Source organism: Martes martes (genome assembly GCF_963455335.1).
Source record: "Martes martes genome assembly, chromosome: 8".
Lineage (NCBI taxonomy): Eukaryota > Metazoa > Chordata > Mammalia > Carnivora > Mustelidae > Martes > Martes martes.
This window is the reverse complement of record NC_137895.1, coordinates 131,145,409-131,164,817: the sequence shown is the minus strand read 5'-3', so window position 1 is coordinate 131,164,817 and position 19,409 is coordinate 131,145,409. Positions and strand designations below refer to the sequence as shown.

General features: G+C 37.2%; 1 protein-coding gene across 6 annotated transcripts in view; it reads left to right on the top strand.

Moving 5' to 3' along the window:
* Positions 1-18,976, top strand: part of LOC308347275 (ankyrin repeat domain-containing protein 26-like) — a 135,925-nt gene extending 116,949 nt beyond the window's left edge. For 4 of the 6 annotated variants that reach the window (XM_080810521.1, XM_080810520.1, XM_080810518.1 and 1 more), the window contains 5 exons: positions 2,038-2,307; positions 3,150-3,364; positions 4,592-4,823; positions 17,274-17,319; positions 18,396-18,976. In XM_080810521.1, coding sequence (XP_080666647.1) covers positions 2,038-2,307; positions 3,150-3,364; positions 4,592-4,823; positions 17,274-17,319; positions 18,396-18,472 — 840 coding nt within the window. In that variant the 3' untranslated portion in view covers positions 18,473-18,976. The remainder of the gene's footprint in view (positions 1-2,037; positions 2,308-3,149; positions 3,365-4,591; positions 4,824-17,273; positions 17,320-18,395) is intronic. The other 2 variants (XM_080810523.1, XM_080810519.1) reach the window with 2 other exon arrangements.
* Positions 18,977-19,409: the final 433 nt, after the last annotated feature.

The window sequence follows — 19,409 nt, the reverse complement described above, 5'->3', positions numbered from 1 at the left end:
GTCGTTTTCTTCCCTTGTCTAGAAGCCTTTGCTGTAAGCCTCTTCAGGGGCCATCAGGTTTCCACTAACAGTCTCTTGGAAGCCCTTTTGGTTTTCATTCTTACTCTTCTCCACTTCGCACTCTTACTCTTCTTTCAGGTTCCACCCACCTCCTGGTTCGAAGAAGGTTTAGTTTTAGTTTTTTGGTTTTTTTTTTTTAATGGCAGCACCCCATTTTAATATCAGTATCTGTGCCAGTTATTTATTGCTGTATAATAAACCATCTCAAAACCTAGTGGCTCAAAACAGCATTTATCTTGTTCACAAATCTTTGGACAAGGCTGAGGAAGGCCAACTCATTTCTTCTTCATTTGGCCTCACCTGGGGTGACTGGAAGCTGGGAACTAGAATCATCTAAAACCTTGTTCCTGCACATGTTTGGCTGTTGAGGCTGGCTTTTGGCTAGGTTGTTAGCTAGGGCAGTCTCAGCTGGAATATTTGCATGAAGACTCACTAGGTAGCCTGGGCTTTCCCACAACAGCTGGATTCTAAGGGTGAGGTTTCCTAGAAGAAGAAAGTCAGATGGAAGCTATATCACATTTTCTAACCTAGCCTTAAGAATCACACAGCAGGGGCGCCTGGGTGGTTCAGTGGGTTAAAGCCTCTGCCTTCGGCTCAGTCATGATCCCAGGGTCCTGGGATCGAGCTCCGCATCGGGCTCTCTGCTCAACAGGGAGCCTGCTTCCTCCTCTCTCTCTGCCTGCCTCTCTGCCTACTTGTGATCTCTGTCTGTCAAATGAATAAATAAAATCTTTAAAAAAAAAAAAAAAAGAATCACACAGCAGTTCTGCCATATTCTGTTCACTAGGAACCAGTTACTAAGGCTAGCGCACATTAGGGGGAGGGATTGTCATGGGAGAAGTGTCAATTTATAAAACCACCACATCCACTCACCTTGTCTTTCCAATCATATCTAAAGGAAAGGAGGTCTTCCCAACTGGAAGAAAGTTTTTTGGTTGAAACTGAAACTCCAGCAAGTTTTTTGGCTGTTTTCATTGCTTAGTATATTCTCTTATTTTGTGGGAAGTAACAAAGGACTATAACACTGTCGAGTTAAGGAATTTTTTTTTTTTTTGTCGAAAAATATATGGATCATCTCACTAAATTTTTTTCCCCACTAATTTTTTTTTACTGAGAGATGTGCTTTCTTAACCTTGTGAATCATTTCTCCTCAGAATGCAATTCAAATTAGCATAAAACATTTGTAATTCAGAAAAAGGCTGATGGCATTAGAATCAGTATTTATAGATTCATTAATTAGAGTCTTATTTTCAAAGTCTTATTTTGGTAAGCATTTATTGGCTCAGACCTACATAAGTCTATATGGTATTCCTAAAACTTCTTTAAAAATTATGGAGTACGAGGGCACCTGGGTGGCTCAGTTAAGTGCCTTTGGCTTGGGTCGTGATCCTGGGATGCTGGCATTGAGCCCCCTGCTAGGCTTCCTGATCAGTGGGGAGTCTGTTTCTCCCTCTCCCTGCTCTTGTGCTCTCGCCGCTCTCTTGCTCTCTCTCCCTCTCAAATAAATAAATAAAATCCTTAAAAAAATTATGGAGTGTTAACGTGAGGGAAGGGTTCAGACACTTTCTATTAAGACGTGACTTACAGTTATTTTATGGAGGAAAAATCTGAAACAATCATAGAAAAATAAAAATATAAGAATCAAATACAAATGTGTGGCAAAGAGGATGACAGCAGAGATTGATTTTAGCAACTCCTAGTGGTTTTAATTTTGTTCTTGATTTTCTGAGTTATTTGAGGTTCCACATTCCAAGACTGTACAATATAGATAACATTTTGTTGAAAATGAACTTATTTTAAAATTTGAGCACCTGGCTGGAGCAGCAGTAACATATGTGACTCTTGATCTTGGGGTTGTGAGTTCAAGCCCCACGTTTGGTGCAGAGATTTAAAATCTTTAAAAAAATATTTGGCGCCTTAGTTTTGCATTAGACTCGTTTCACTCTACATCTAAACTGTATTATTTTATTAATGCAGGTTGATGATCTTACAGCAAAACTGGAAACTATGTCTTCAAAAAACCAGGTTCTTACTCAGAAATTATCATCTATGAAAGAAATACAGATGAAATGTGAAAACCTAGAGAAGAATAAAAAGAAGTTGGAACAACAAGTAGTAAACCTCAGAAGTTGGGTGGAAGTCAACGTGGTAGAATACAGTAAAATAGAACGATATAAACAGGAGCTTGAAGAAAGGACAAGATTGACCCTAGCAGAAAAATTAAAAGAAGTCAATCTCTTTTTAGAGGTTAATTTATTTGTCTATAAAATGCTTTAATTCATTTCACTGCAAATTACATTTTAGTTATATCCAGTGTAGAGTTTTCCTCTACTTCCTTTATAGCAATTTGGTAAATTAATGGAAGCATTTGTTCCTTCCCTTTCAAAATTTCAGTTTTCATCATTATTCACACTAAATTGATCTTTCAGAATGATTCACAGTAGAAAGTTATTTTATTTTTTAAGACCAGTTAGTATAAAATAAGGCTATTGAGAGGAAAAGAAAAAATTGTGCTTTAAAAATTTTTACCATGGAGTACCTGGGTGGCTCATTCGGTTGCTTGTTTGGGCTCCATTCTGGGCATGTCTACATAAAAGAAATGGTACCATGTTTGGATTATTCTTTTTTTTATATTAAGTATCTAATTTATTTATTTGGAAAGCACGAGTGGGGGATGGACAGGTAGAGAGAAAATTCCAGGCATACTTCATGCTGAGTACGACACGGGGCTTTATCCCAGGACCCTGATATCACTATCTGAGCAGAAACCAAGAGTCAGGCACTCAGATGACTGAGTCAGCCGGGCACCCCATGTACCTCAATTATTCTTAAGTTGTATTGTTCACTTTTTAAAAATTTAAATGATTTTATTATTCTTTGAGTTATCAGATTGCATGAGTTCTCATGTAAGAATGAACATTATTCACATTTAATTCAGCTTCACATTAATGATAAATATTTTACATTTCAGCTTTTTTTTCACTTTAAAAATTGCTCTCTGAATCATTGACACAAAACTAAAAGAAAGAAATCTACTGTAATAACCCAGATTGTAACAATTTTAAAACTATGCTTTTAATTTGCTTTAGACACAAGTAGCATTTCAAGAAAGCTTAGCACAATTAAGAGAAAATAATAATGCTTCAGTAAGAAGTCAAATGGAACTCAGAATTAAAGAGCTGGAATTTGAATTATCCAAAATGAAAACTTGTCAAGATGTTACTAAAACAGAATTGGACAGATACAAGCACCTCTACCTAGAAGAAGTAAAACATCGAATGTCATCGACAAATGAACTGAACAAGTAAGTTAAAACAATCATGGAAAGTAGAGTTAGCTTATGAATTTGCCTCTAAACCATAATTTTTTTGGAGCCACGTTCATGAGAACAGTAGTAAGTGAAAGCCAACTAGATACTATAATTTTGAAAAATGATGTTTGTAAATGAACTTACTGTTGAAATGTTAGTCCAAGACAGTTTGCATTTCTCTCATTTTTGGTTTTAAATGATTTTTTTTTTCCCTTGAGTATTTTCAGTTAATCTGATCTTCTAGTCTTTAAACTAATTGTCTGAAGGTTTATAATTTAGACAGCATATTATTATAAAATTGTCAGAATTACCCTAAATGGAAATGAGTTTATTAATATTTATTTATTAATGTTAGTTTATTTTTGGAAGAGTGCATCTTTAACCCAAAAGGTCCAGACGGAAAGGGCAGATTCCACCTCCAGTACCCTGGTATCTGTGTTATAACCTAATTGCCTCTGGAGCTGTTTCAGTTCTTTCTGATCACAACTCTGCCATCTACTTCTCCCCTAGCAGTTGTTCGTCTAAATTATTCCTCAGTGCCAAATGCCCAATTTCTCTGAGGTAATGTGTGAAGTGTGCAAGAGTGGTGAAAGCCAATGCTTGAAAAATGTCTTTGAGGGATGTTTTTTTATTTTTATTTTCCTTTAGAGATTTTACATATTTATTTGACAGAGAGAGCAAGTGAGCACAAGCAGAGGGGAGCAGCAGGCAGAGGGTGAGGGAGAAGCAGGCTTCCCGCTGAGCAGGGAGCCCAGTGTGGGGCTCAATTCCAGGACTCTGGGGTCCTGACCTGAGCTGAAGGCAGATGGTTAACTGACTGAGCCACCCAGACCCCCCAGGATGGTTTATTTTTGCAGCTCTAAACTGGTTTACTAAATATAAGTATGTGTCATGGCATCCCCAAGAATCTTTGAAGTACAACCATTCCAGAAGGCAGCGGGTATTACCTGTTAAGCCATGGACATCACTGATAGCCATTTCTCTCCCTCCTTAATTTGAATTACTTGTTAGTTAGGAACCCTAGAAATATATGTACTTCTTGAGAACAGTTTTAAACCTATAATTATACATAGTAGGTCTGCTCTGTCACATTTACCATGTTAAAACACTATTTAATGGCACATTCTGTTTACTATTATGGAAACTTAAAGAAATGCAAGTAACGTAGGACTGATTGGGGAGAGATGAAATACTAAGCACTGTGTTTTGTAATCTGAACAGGACTAGTGAGAGGCTGGCAGAGACCAGTACCAAACTTCTGGTGGAGAAGCAGCAGAAGCAACCTTTGCTTGACACTATTAATATGAGGCCAGCCCTAGATCTGCCTTATGGTAGAAATGTTAATCATAACAGTTCACTATTCAATAGAAATGTTGCTCTAAGAGAAGACGTGGTGATTCATACCTCAAACTCACGGCGTTCAAGTAATGACATCGGGCCTTTCTTGACCAAGGTTAGTTATATTATCTTTCCTTTTTTTCCTTGGGTTTCAGATTTCTGATATAATTTTGTTTTTAATTTGGTAAAATTCTGAGTTGTTTAGCTAACCAATACATACTAAGTAAAAGTCATAATTATTTGTGCTAATAAAGAAATGAGACAGGGGCACCTGGGTGGCTCAGTGGGTTAAAGCCTCTGCCTTCAGCTCAGGTCATGATCCCAGAGTCCTGGGATCGAGCCCCACATCAGGCTCTCTGCTCAGCGGGGAGCCTGCTTCCTCCTTTCTCTCTGCCTGCCTCTCTGCTTACTTGTGATCTCCCTCTCTCTCAAATAAATAAATAAAATCTTAAAAAAAAAAAAAGAAAAAGAAATGAGGCAAAAATTTTGACTTTTTTTCTTAGTTCCTGGAGCTCTTACTTTCAAGAGATACCTATTAGTACCTTTATTTGATAAATATAACAAAACTGACATATTTTATTATTTTTTCAAGATTTTATTTATTTTAGAGAGAGAGTGTACAAGAGGGGGAAAGAGTGTGAGACTCTGAAGCAGACTTCCTGCTGAGTGTGGAACCCTACATGGGGCCCAGTCTCACACCCCTAAGATCAGAACCTGAGCCGAAAACAAGAGTCAGACACTTGACTGAGTTACCCAGGTACCCCAAAATGGACACATTTTAAATTTCTTGAAAACCAACATCTAAATTCAATTTTAGAAAGTAAATATTATTGCTCACTAATGAAATCTATACTTAGATGTTTTGACTAATTTCCTGTTTGGCAATGGTTCATAACAATTGATATTACCCATTTTTCCCACCCCTATGTATAAATGAACAACAAGAATCCAAACACTTAATCACATATGGATATTTATTACTTAAAAGAATCCATGATAAGTCCTTTTTATGATTTAAATAAACTTGTAATGCTAAAGAGATTAATTTTTCTTTTTAAGTTGTAATTGTTGTCATTTTCTCACCTGAGAGTACATCCTTAATTGTTATCTTACTTGGAGCATTTTTTAAAACTTATAACACTTCTATTTCAATTTTTACAAAATGTCTTGCTGAGCAATTGTAGAGCATTTTCTAAATCGCTAAATCAAGCAAATACAGGATTCTTTTTTTTTAGAGAGAGAGAGAGAGAGAGAGGGTGAGAGAGAGTGTGTGCAAGCCGGCGGTGGGGGGTGAGGTGCAGAGGGTAAGCAGGCTCCATACTCAGTACAGAGCCTGATGCAGGGCTCAGTCTCAACAATTCTGAGATCATGACCTGAACCAAAGTCAAGATCAGATCCTTAACTGACTGAGCCACCCAGGTGCCCCACAATTGGAATTTTTCAAATGAAGTTCACGTATATCTACCGTGCCATCACTTGAATGATTGATGACTAAGATGGTCTTTAAGTAGCAGCTGGTTTCCATTGTGTATCATTGTTATTAAAATATCCATTTCAATCAATGTACATAGGTTTATGGTTTTGAAAGTATATTCATGGTTTTACTAAGGTAGACAAAGGTAGCATAGGCTCATGATAAATGAGGCCTCAATCTTGTTCTTTTATTTGGTTTCCTTATTGTCTTGCTCTCTTCCCTTCTAATTTGAGGACTTTCTTTAGTGTTATGCTTGGTTGCCTTTCTTTTTCTTTTTTGTATATTATAGATTTTTGTGATCACAATGAAGTTCATATATAACATCCCATGCATATAGAAGTCTATTTTAAGTTGATGGTTACTTAAGTTTAAACACATTTTAAAAACACCACATTTTTCCACCCACCTTGTTTTATGTATTTGATGTCTTAGTTTACATCTTTTTATTTTGTGTATCCCTGAACTAATTACTGTAGATATAATTGTTGTTACTACTTTTGTCTTTTAACATTCATACTGGCTTTATAAAAGTGCTTGATCTATTACTTTTATTGTATGTTTGCTTTTACCAATAAAACTCTTTCTTTCATAATTTTCTTATTTCTAGTTATGGCCTTTTCTTTCTTTCTTCTTTCTTTCTTTCTATCTATTTTGGAGAGCAAGCGAGAGAGAACACAGATGGGAGGGGAGGGCCACAGAGAGAGGGAGAAGCAGACTCCCTGAGCATGGGGCCTGGTGTGGGGCTTGATCCTAGGAGGTCCCTTAATTAACCTGTCCTCATTTAAAAAATTCATTTATCTTTTTGTTTTTTGTCTTGGATGATTTCTGCTACCCTGTCGATCACTGATCTGTTCGTCTGCAGCTTTTAATCTGCTGTTGAGTCCCTCTCGTGTATTTCTCATTTTAGTTATTGTATTTTTCAGCTCTGATTCGTTCTTCTTTATATTTTCTCTTTGTTGAAGTTCTCACTGAATCCATGCATTCTTCTCCCAAGTTTGCTGAGTGTTTTTATGACCAGTACTTTGAACTCTTTATCAGATAGATCACTTATCTCTGTTTCATTTAGTTATTGTTCTGAAGTGTCGTATTGTTCTTTCATTTGGAACATATTCCTCTATCTCCTCATTTTGTCTGACTTCCTGAGTTTATTTCTGCAATTGTTCTTTTCAACTTTTTCCCTCTTTAAGGTATGTTGCTTTGAACAATGAATGTTAGGTATCAAGTCAAGGAAGAAGAAACCCTTTCTAAGTATTGTCTGATCATTTTTCTTGTTGGAACTGTGGTGGAGTAGGTGGCAGATGACATTGCTCTTCTTTTTCTGAGTTGAGGACACAGGAGTCAGGCAGTTGGAGATAAGCCTAGTGACTTTAATACATACTAGCAAATTGGAGGATGTGGCTTAGGTATGTAGCCACAGCAAACTTCCTAATGCTTTATTCCAAATTAGGCACTTCCACACACAGTTGTAAATGGAAGGAAGAGGTGTTTGATGCCCAACCCACAAAGATGAAAGCAGACCTCAATTCATGTTACTATGGCAGGCATAGCTTTTCAAAGAAGAGATCTGGAAGCACATAGGCACTGCTGAGTGCCTTCTCCCAAATTCACCCACTAGGTAAATCTCCTTTCCTGTCACGAAGATGGTAGAGAAATGTTCTCACATGGAAATGAAGATTTACCTGTAATTTCTGAGTGAATTTAATTTATAATTAAAGTTAATCGTGTCTTTTGTACATATGAACTAATGGAGAGGCTAGATGGCAAAGAGAAATCTGTTCAGTGTTTTAAATTTTGCTATAAATAACTCACAACATAGGTAACTCATTTGTTGATTGATTTTGATAAACCAAGTTTTATTTGAAGGAAATGAATAATTCTTTCAAGGAAGAATTTCCTCAGGGTCAGGTTCTTTGGTTCAACTAACGATTTTCTCCTTCAAGTTCCCTGTCCCTTCAAGTTAAAAAAAAAAATTGTGCTTATAAATTGAGTATATTGACTGTTACTAATAGGAGTTAAGATAACTTCTCTTCCTTTATTTTTGTTCATGACTATAAAAATTTATAGTTTAGTTAGAAAGCTGTTTTCTGCCTAATGCCTTAACTTTATTGAGCCACATGACAAAGTTTTATGTATTCATTTCCTCTGAGTTCTAGTTAAAAATGCATGTATTTTTCCTGAATATGAGGAAGTAACTGGCATAAAACTCTAGGCTCAGTAAGACCTAAAACACATTCCTGGCCTGCAACTAGGTGATTTTTTGACCTCAGGCAAACTACAATCTCTCAGAGGCCTTTTTGTCTCTTATGTAAAATTAGGGACTTTGACTAAGTTAGTGACTTTTATACCTCTGGGGAAATATTTTTTTTCCAAAGAATAGAAATTAACTTTTTTTTTAAAATTAAACTGTATTATATAAGACAGAGACAAGTAGAGCTGTTTAGCTAAAAGAGAGATGAGACTACACCTGTAGACTTCCTTGTCCCTCAATCCTGCTGTGTCCCAGTGGAACCTTAGATTTCTATGAGCCATAGTTTGAAAACTAACAGTTATGAGAAAATCCTTCTAGTTAATAATTCTTTGAATTAAAATTTGCTGATACCTTGCACATTGCTTTTCTGTGTATAATTTTCTTACCCTCCTAATTTTTTGATAAATGGAAAAGTATAAATAAAATTGCAAATGCGTTCTCCTTATTAGTGGACGTCAAGCTATTTCTACCATCTAAACACAGTTCTCACCTGGAAATAAAGGTCACAGAAATAAATATTTAGGAAAAGTTTTGGGAAGATAGTAACATTACATTGGTAATTCCTTAAGTCATGTCATATAAAAAAGTGTTTTATATTTTACATAGTATTTATTAATGGTATTATAAAATTGCTTCAACAAAAGTTTCTCCCATCAAGTGGTATTGAGTTATTAGTTTTATAAGGCTGCCTAGTAATGTTGTCAGATTATTAATTTTATAAGGCCTGAATATAATGTTATTGTCAAAAAGTGTTATGATCCCTCAAAAAATTAAAAATAGAAATGCAGTACCATGTGCCATTCAGTAATTACACTACTGGGTATTTATCCAAAGAAAATGAAAACACTAATTTGAAAAGTTATATGCACCCCTATGTTTTTTGAAACATTGTTTACAATAACCAAAGTATGGAAGCAACCTCAGTGTCCATCAATAGATGAATAGATAAAGAAGATGTGTGATACATATACAATGAAATATTTATTCAGCTATAAAAAAGAATGGGATCTTGCCATTTGTGACAACATTGATAGACCTAGTATTATGCTAAGTGAAATAACGCAGAGAAAGGCATATACCATATGATTTCACTTCTGCATGGAATCTAAAAAACTAAACTACTAATAGCCTACTGGTGACTGGAAGGCTTACTGATAACATAAATAGTTCATTAACACAGGTTTTGTACATTACATGTATTACATACTATATTCTCACAATAAAGCTAGAGAAAAAAATGTTAATGAGAAAAACACAAGAGAAAATACACTAAAGTACGGTATCAAAAAAAGTGCATGTGTAAGTAGAGTAGACCTGCATCATTCAAACCCACGTTGGTCAAGGGTCAGCTGTATATTACAAATATTCCCATCTAGAATTTTCTTACTTAGACCTTTCTCATGAAAGGTATCCTCTCACTGAATGCTCAAAATGGGGTCTAATGTAGGGTACTGAGGGTTGCCTGGGTGGCTTAGTTAGGTAAGTGACTGCCTTCAGCTTAGCTCATGATTCCTGGGTCCTGGGATAGAGCCCCACTTCAGGCTGTCTGCTAAGTGGGGAGTCTGCTACTTCCTCCGTCTCTGCCTCTTCCCCCACCCATGCTCTCTATTTCTCATTCTGTCTCAAATAAATAAGTCAATAAAATTGCTGGTATAAACGTTGGGGTTCAGGTGCCCCTTTGGATCAATATATTTATATCTTTGGGGTAAATCCATAGTAGTGCAATTGCCGGGTCGTTGGGTAGCTCTATTTTCAGCTCTTTGAGGAACCACCCTACTGTTTTCCAGAGTGGCTGCACCAGCTTACATTCCCACCAACAGTGTAAGAGGGTTCTGCTTTCTCTGCATGCCTGACAACATCTGTTGTTTCCTGACTGGTTCATTCTAGCCATTCTGACAGGTGTGAGGTGATATCTCATTGTGCTTTTGTATTTATTTCCCTGATGCCAAGTGATGTTGAGCATTTTTTTCACGTCTGTTGCCCATTTGTGTGTCTTTTTTGGAGAAATGTCTGTTCATTTCTTCTACCCATTTCTTGACTGGATTGTTTGTTCTTTGGGCGTTGAGTTTGATAAGTTCTTTATAGATTTTGGATACTAGCCCCTTATCTGATATGTCAATTGCAAATACCATTTTCCATTCTGTAGGTCATCTTTCAGTGTTGTCAGTTGCTTTCGTTGCTATGCAAAACCTCTTTATCTTGATGAAGTCTTTATTTCCCTTGCCTTTGGAGACGTGTCTAGCAAGAAGTTGTTTTGGCCAAAGTCAGAGAGAATACAACCTGTGTTCTGTTCTAGGATTTTGATGGGTTCCTGTCTCACATGTAGGTCTTATATCCATTTTGAATTTTATTTTTGTGTGCGGTGTAAGAAGATGGTCCAGTTTAATTCTTCTTGCTTGTGGCTGTCCAGTTTTCCCAACACCATTTATTGGAATGACTATCTTTTGTTCCATTGGACATTCTTTCCTGCTTTGTCCCAGATTAGTTGACCATAGCGTTGAGGGTCCATTTCTGGGCTCTCTATTCTGTTCCATGGATCTCTGTGTGTGTTTTTGTGCCAATACCATACTGTCTTGATGATGAGAGCTTTGTCATAGAGCTTGAAGTCCAGAATTGTGATGCCACCAGCTTTGGTTTTCTTTTTCAACATTCCTTTGGCTATTTGAGGTCTTTCCTGGTTCCATACAAATCTTAGGATTATTTGTACCAGCTCTGAAAAAATGTTGATGGTATTTTGATAGGGATTGTGTTGAATGTATAGATTGCTCTGGGAAGCATAGACATTTTAACTGTATTTGTTCTTCCAATCCATGAGCATGGAAGGTTTTTCCATTTATTTGGGTCTTCCTCAGTTTCTCTCATAAGTGTTCTATAGTTTTCAGAGTGCTGATCCCTTGCCTCTTTGGTTGGGTTTATTCCTAGGTATCTTAATGGTTTTTGATGCAATTGTAAATGGGTTTGACTCCTTAATTTCTCTTTCTTCTATCTCATTGTTGGTGTATACAGATGCAACTGATTTCTGTGCATTGGTTTTATATCCTGCCACTTTGCTGAATTCCTGTAGGACTTCTAACAATTTTAGGGTGGAGTCTTTTGGGTTTTCCACGTAGAGTATCACATCATCTGCAAAGAGTGAGAGTTTGACTTCTTGCTAATTTAGATGCCTTTATATCTTTTTGTTGTCTGATTGCTGAGGCTAGGACTTCTAGTACTATGTTGAGCAACAGTGGTGGGAGTAGCTATCCCTGCCGTGTTCCTGACCCAGGGGGTAAAGCTTTCAGTTTTTCCCCATTGAAAATGATACTCACTGTGGGCTTTTATGATATTGAGGTATGTTCCCTCTATCCCTCCACCATGGAGAGTGTTAATCAAGAAGGGATGTTGTACTTTGTCAGATGGTTTTTCTGCATCTATTGAGAGTATCATATGGTTCTTGTCCTTTCTTTTATTAACGTATTGTGTCACACTGATTGATTTGCAGATGTTAAACCTCCCTTGCAGACCAGGAATAAATCCCACGTGGTCATGGTGAATAATCCTTTTAATGTACTGTTGGATCCTGTTGGCTAGTGTCTTGGTGAGAATTTTTGCATCTGTAGTCATCAGCAGTATTGTCTGTAATTCTCCTTTTGTGGAGTCTTTGTCTGGTTTTGGGATCAAGGTAATGCTGGCCTCATAGAGAGAGTTTGGAAGTTTTCCGTCCATTTTTATTTTTGGAGACAGCTTCAGAAGAATAGATGTTAATTCCTTTTTTCAATGTTTGGTCGAACTCTCCAGGGAAGCCATCTGGCCCTGGAGTTTTCTTTGTTGGGAGATTTTTGATGACTGCTTCAGTTTCCTTGCTGGTTATGGGTCTGTTCAAGTTTTTCTGTTACCATTTCTTCCAGGTTGCCTAATTTGTTGGCAAATAGCTGTTCATTATACATTCTTAAAATTGTTTGTGTTTCCTTGGTGTTGGTTGTGATCTCTCTTCTTTCATTCATGATTTTATTAATTTGGATCCTTTCTCTTTTCTTTTTGCAAAGTCTGGCCGGGGGTTTATCGATCCTATTCCTTCTTTCAAAGAGCCAGCTCCTAGTTTTGTTGCTGTGTTCTACTGTACTTTCGGTTTCTATTTCATTGATTTCTGCTCTGGTCATTATTAATTCTCTTCTCCTGCTGGATTTAGGCTTTCTTTGCTGTTGTTTCTCCAGGTCCTTTAGGGGGAAGGTTAGGTGGTGTATTTAGGACCTTTCTTGTTTCTTGAGAAAGGCTTGTATTGCTCTATACTTCCCTCTTCGGGACTGCCTTGGCTGCATCCCAAAGATTTTGAAGGGTTGTGTTTTCATTTTCCTTTGTTTCCATGAATTCTTTTACTTGCTTGTTAATTTCCTGGTTGGCCCATTCATTCTTTAGTCGGATGCTCTTTAGCCTCCGTGTATTTGAGTTCTTCCCAAATTTCCTCTTGTGATCGAGTTCAAGTTTGAAGGGACTGTGGTCTGGAAATACGGAGGGAATGATCCCAAACTTTTGGTACCGGTTGAGACCTGCTTTGTGACCCAGTATGTGATCTCTTCTGGAGAAAGTTCCATGTGCCCTGGAGAAGAATATGTATTCTGCGGCTTTGGGATAGAGTGCTCTGAATACATCTGTGAAGTCCATCTGGTCCAGTGTGTCATTCAAAGCCCTTGTGTCCTTGTTGATCTTCTGCTTAGATGACCTGTCCATTGCAGTGAGTGAAGTGTAAAAGTCCCCTACTATTTATTGTATCATGCTCGATGTGTTTCATTAATTTTGTTATTAGTTGGCTTATGTAATTGGCTGCTCCCATGTTAGAGGCATAAACCTTGACAATTGTTAGATCTTCTTTTTGGAGAGACCCTTTAATTATGACAGTGTCTTTCCAAATCTCTTACGACGGCCTTTGGCTCAAAATCTAATTTGTCTGATAGAAGGATTGCCACCCTGGTTTTCTTTTGATGTCCATTAGCATGGTAAATGGTTTTTCCACCCCCTCACTTTCAATCTGGAGGTGTCCTTGGGTCTAAAACGAGTCTCTTGCAGATAGCATATTGATGGGTCTTGCTTTTTTATCCAATGATACCCTATGTCTTTTGCTTGGGGAATGTGGCCCATTGCCTTTCAGGGTAACTATCGAAAGATATGAATCGAGTGCCATTGTATTACCTGTAATGTCATTGTTTCTGTATATTGTCTCGGTTCCTTTCTAGTCTATCTCACTTTGGGGCTCTCTCTTTGCTTAAAGGATCCCCTTTAGTATTTCTTGCAGGGCTGGTTTGGTGGTCACAATTTTTTTAGTTTCTGTTTGTCCTGGAAATTCTTTATCTCCCCTTCTATTTTGAATGACAGCCTTGCTGAATAAAGTATTCCTGGCTGCATATTGTTCTGGTTTAGCACCCTGACTGTACCATGCCAGTCCTTTCTGGCATGTCCTGAGCTGCTTTCTGGATTTTTCTCTTTGTCTCTGAAATTTGCAAGCTTCACTACTATATGTCGAGGTGTTGGCCTATTCTTATTGATGTTGAAGGGGGTTCTCTCTGCCTCTTGGATTTGAATGCCTTTTTCCTTCCCCGGATTACAGAGGTTCTCTGCTATAATTTCTCAGATATACCTTCTGCCACACCTCCTTTCCTCCTCTTCTGGGATTCCAGTTATTCTAATATTGTTTTGCTTTATGGTATCACTTATGTCTTGAATTCTCCCCTCGTGATCCAATAATTGTTTATCTCTCTTTTTTCTCAACTTCTTTATTCTCCATCATTTTGTCTTCTATGTCACTACTTCTCCTTTCTGTGTCATTTAGTCTAGCAGTTAGAGCCTCCAATTTCTAAAATTTGAAATAGTTAATATTTATTAGTTAATTACAGCTCAGTAAGTCTGTAAAAGATAAGTAGTGTTTTATTTCACCATTACCCATTATGTACGTGATGAATTTTTTAAAATTTCTATTCAATTAGCTGATACATGATATATCAGTTTCAGATATAGTGTTCAGTTAACCATCAGTTGTATATAATACCCAGTGCTCTACACATCACGTGCCCTCCTTCATGCCCATCACCCAATTACCCCACCCCATCCCACCTCCTCTTCAGCAAACATCTGTTTTTTTCCTATAGTTAAGAGTCTCTCGTGATTTGTCTCCCTCTTTGATTTCTTCTATTTAATGTTCCCTCCCTTCCCTTATGATTCTATACACTGTTTCTTACGTTCCCCATATGTATGAAACAATATGATAATTGTCTTTCTATGATTGACTTATTTATCTCAGTATAGTGCCCTCTGTTTCCATCCACATCAGTGTAAATGGTAAGAGTTCATCCTTTTTGATGGCTTCATAATATTCTATTGTATTTATATATACACCACATCTTCTTTATCCATTCATCTGTTGATGGACATTTGGGGTCTTTCCACAGTTTGGCTATTGTGGAGATTGCTTCTATAAACATTGGTGTCCAGGTGCCCCTTCAGATCAGTATGTTTGCATCTTTGGGGTAAATACCTTGCAGTAGAATTCCTAGGTCATATTTTTAACTTCTTGAGGAACCTCCAAACTGTTTCCGGAGGTAGAGCCTCCATTTTTTTTTTATTGCATCTCCTTAATAACCTTTTGATTTCAACTTGGTAATATTTTTGTTCTTTTATTTCTGCGGAAAGGGATTCTCCAGTGTCTTTTGTGCTTTGTTCAAGCCCAGCTAGTATTTTCATAGTTGTTATTCCAAACTCTAATTCTGCCATCTTACTTATATCCATACTGATTAGGTCCCTGCCAGTCAGTAGTACCTCCTGTTCTCTTATTTCAGGTGAGTTTTTCCATCTAGTCATTCTGTCTAGAGAAGAATAGAAAATGAGAGAACAAAATACTAAAATAACAAAAACAACCCCAGAGAAATATAATCTTAAACCGATGAGAAGAGACCAGAAACCAAAATAAATAAATAAATAAAAGAAAAATTTAAAAAGAGAGAGAATATAATCGGACAGGTGTTGAGAACAGAGCAATACACTAGATTCTGGGTATATTTTGGTCTGTTTGCTGGAGGGAACTACATCCCAAAATTGTAAAGAAAGAAGAAAATAACGTTAAACACTATGAAAGGATAGAATGTAACTATAAAAATTGAAATTAAAAAAGTTTAAAAAACCTGAGATGATAAAATGAGAAATTGGTTGAAATGGAAAAAGAAAAAGAAAATTAAACTTGAAAGGTTAAGGAGCCATGAGTCCTATATAGTATTTTCCCCCAGCACTAGAGTTTTTCAGTTCTCTGTGATTGGTTAAACTTGATTCTAGGGGGAAGTTGCTGCTGATTTTCTGGAGGAGGGGCCTGTTGAGCTTGAGCTGATTCTCAGAGGTATTTGCCCTGGTGGTATTGCACTGCCCTTGCGAGGGGGCCAGGCTAAGTAAGGGCTTCCAGATCCCTCTTTGTGGCTTTTGCAGTGCTTGAGAGGATTAGAATGAAAATGTGAGCCTCCCAGTGTCCAGCCCAGAGCTGAAAGCGGGCACCCTCCACTCTTCAGTGTGCCCTCACAGCAAAGCTGTCAATCACTCTTGTCTCCCTGGTTTCTGTATGCACTCTGTATACGCCCAGCCTTTGAGCATTTTTATTTCAGCCATGCAACCCCCTTTGGAGTTTCCAAACTTTGCAGTCTCCTGTGGCATGCATTCATGCCGCTCCTCCAGGGGGAGGGAGGGAGGTTTTGCCCTGGATTTTCTGTGTGTTGGGCCCCTGCTCTAAGAGCCGTTACCCAATGGGATGGGGTTTGTGGTTAATGGCAACACTGAGCTGAAAGCCCCCTCCTCTGCTCTTTGATTGCAGCTGGCTTCCCTGCTGAAACACCTGGGAACTCTCCCATACTCAGGCACCCCATTCTTTCTGTGACCTCGGGGATCCTGAGATCTGGCAGTTCTACCTAGGATTCCGACCTACTTCTCCACCTGAGTGCTTTTCAAGCAGGGATGTCCCTCACCAGATTGGACTTATAAAAGTTCCAGTTTGCACGCCACTGCTATATCACTTTCTGATAAGCGGTTTATGCCCCCCACCCCACCAAGAGTTTATCTTCCCATATATCATCTTGGATTCATTTCTCCACGCCACACCTCCTACCTTGCAGAACGTGGTCACTTTTCTATTTGTAGAATTATAACAGTTCTTTTCTTAGATCTCAGGTTGAGTTCACAGGTGTTCAGAATGATTTGAAACCTCTAGCTGAATTCCAGGGACTGGACAAAACTATGGTCCCCTATGGCTCTGCCATATTCCTCTTCTTCCAGAAATTTTGTATATTTAATAGACCAATATTAATTGTACTTTTTATCAGATTTATCTAAATAGCATTACATGTATTTCTTCTGTTACCTAAGATTAAAATAAGTAGGGATTTATTTTATTTATGTGATTATCTTTCTATTTAAGCAATCCCTAACTTACTTTTATTCCTAATAGTGGTTTTATATGAAATTTTTTAAATTAATTTCTTTTCAGTGTAACAGAATTCATTGTCTATGCACCACACCCAGTGCTCCATGCAATTTGTGCCCTCCATAATACCCACCACCTGGGTCCCCCAACCTCCCACCCCCCGCCCCTTCAAAACCATCAGATTGTTTTTCAGAGTCTGTAGTCTCTCATGGTTCATCTCCACTTCCAATTTCCCTCAACTCCCTTCTTCTCTTGAGAGTCAATTATCATATGGTTTCACTTATTTGTGGAGCATAACAACATGGAGGACATAATAGTGTTATTTTAAGTTCACACTTCATAAGCTATATATGATTCCTACAATAATGTCTCTTGTTTAACTTGAACATTATAAATAATATTTTACTTATTTCAGATGCAGCAGGAGTTGGAAAAAAATATAGCTAGAGAAGTAGAGGAAGGTATGTTGCCAAATTTCTGAATTAAGATGGTCATTGATTTCTGAAATAGACTATGAATGGTAAATGGCATTGCTTTCCATTGTTTGGATAATAGGTAGTATGTTAAAATTTTTAATATATATCTAATAAAATGTAAAATATAAACATAATGAGAAATATACTTATTCCTCATTTAGTCATTGTGTTTCAGACTTTAAAAAAGAAAATCTCCAAATGCCTATTTATCTGTTATTTCAAGCTGTAATCTTCCTTCACTTCTGCCATCCCTTTGGAACTGTCAACCTGAATATGTGGGCTTTCTCAAATCCTTGTTTCTGCTAATGATATGCCCCCCCCCAAAAAAAACAGTCTTGTCTTAGGTAATACTTAGTTAAGCAATTATAGTTCAAATAGCTGTCACTTGACAGGTGACATTTAAATCTTCAGTCATTGATTTTCTCATTGATTTACCTTTTGCCCTTGGGTAAAATTCCAAGCTCCGTACATGGAATAAAAACACCCAAATCAGTTTGGTTCTAGCCAGATTTTTCAAACTTTCTCTATCACTAACATTTACCCTACTCTGCTGCTTTGCTCTCGCACCTCTTCAGCGTCGACTACTTGCAATTCCACAAGTGTTGTTCCTCACTCTCTGTGTATGTTCTTTGTATATGCGTCTTCCCTCTACCTGGCACACTTCTTCCCTGTCCTTCAGGTATCAACTTACATATACCCTCCACCAAAAAGCAGACAATATTGATAGAAAACTAGCATTTTCCTTCTGTGTTCTTATGTTCAACTCTGAAAGTTGCCTGTTTGATTTTTCAGTCTGTCGTATATGATTGTTCATGGGTGGGCTCTGTTATCATCTTGTAATGAGGAAAACAGAAGCTCTGATATTTATCCACAATAGCAATTACCTCAGTGGGCAACCATGAGCAAAATGCATTTAAAAGTAATCTTGTATTTTATATTGTAGTTGTATTAGATATTTTTCGTTCTTCATAACACTCATAAGGCTTCAACTTTGTTTTTTTACTAACTTTTAGTTAAGAATGAAGTATTGTAGATAAAGACTAATTTTTTTTCCTTTTCAGCTGCTGCTGAATTTGAATCACACTCATCTGTTGGGGCCACCTCTTTAGAATCTACTTTTGAAAGACATTCAAATTAGGATGATGTACTGAAATCATACAGAGATTACTCACAGTTTCTGAAGAAAAAGTATAGCATCTGAAAGATAAATAGTAAAAATTTATTTACTGGATGTTTATACAACATTTTAATTGTTTCCTATTAAATGGATGATATGTAAAAATCTTTATTAAAGGAATATATTTTTGGATCATGTGTGTAATGAACGTTTATATAATATTTTAAGCTATGTTTCTTGGCAGCTAATTAACTTTTAAGCAGATTTTTTATGTGGAAATCAGCATTATGGGTTTTACATGCTCCAGGCTGCCCAAATACCAGCTTTCTAAACAGCACCCAACCAACCAAGTTTTCATGAACACTTCAGTTATGTTAATTGATAACTTTTTGGTATTTCCCAATTTTTATTACTACATATGAACCTAGAGATTTAGACAGACATTATTTTGATATATTGCTGCTAAGTTTATTGTCAATGTTTGCATGTATTCTAATTTTTATAGTGCCATAAAACCTATGTATGATTTTAGTTTTAAATACTGATTCTGGGGCGCCTGGGTGGCGCAGTGGGTTGGGCCCCTGCCTTCAGCTCAGATCATGGTTTCATGATCCTGGGATCGAGTCCCACATCAGGGTCTCTGCTCAGCGGGGAGCCTGCTTCCATCTCTCTCTCCATCTACCTCTCTGCCTACTTGTGATCTCTCTCTCTCTGTCAAATAGATAAATAAAATCTTTTCAAAAAATAAAATAAATGGATAAATAAATAAATAGTGATTCATAGCTCTTCCCTCATGGTGAAATAAGATTTGCCTAAGGCTTTTCACCTTTTCTGTTTATTTTTTATTTACTTTTTGAGAACAGTCTTAACATTAGAAGAAAAAAAAGAACTTTTACCCCAGAACCATTTGCAAGACAATTGTTAAATTATGCCTGATTCTCATAGCATTTATATCCTA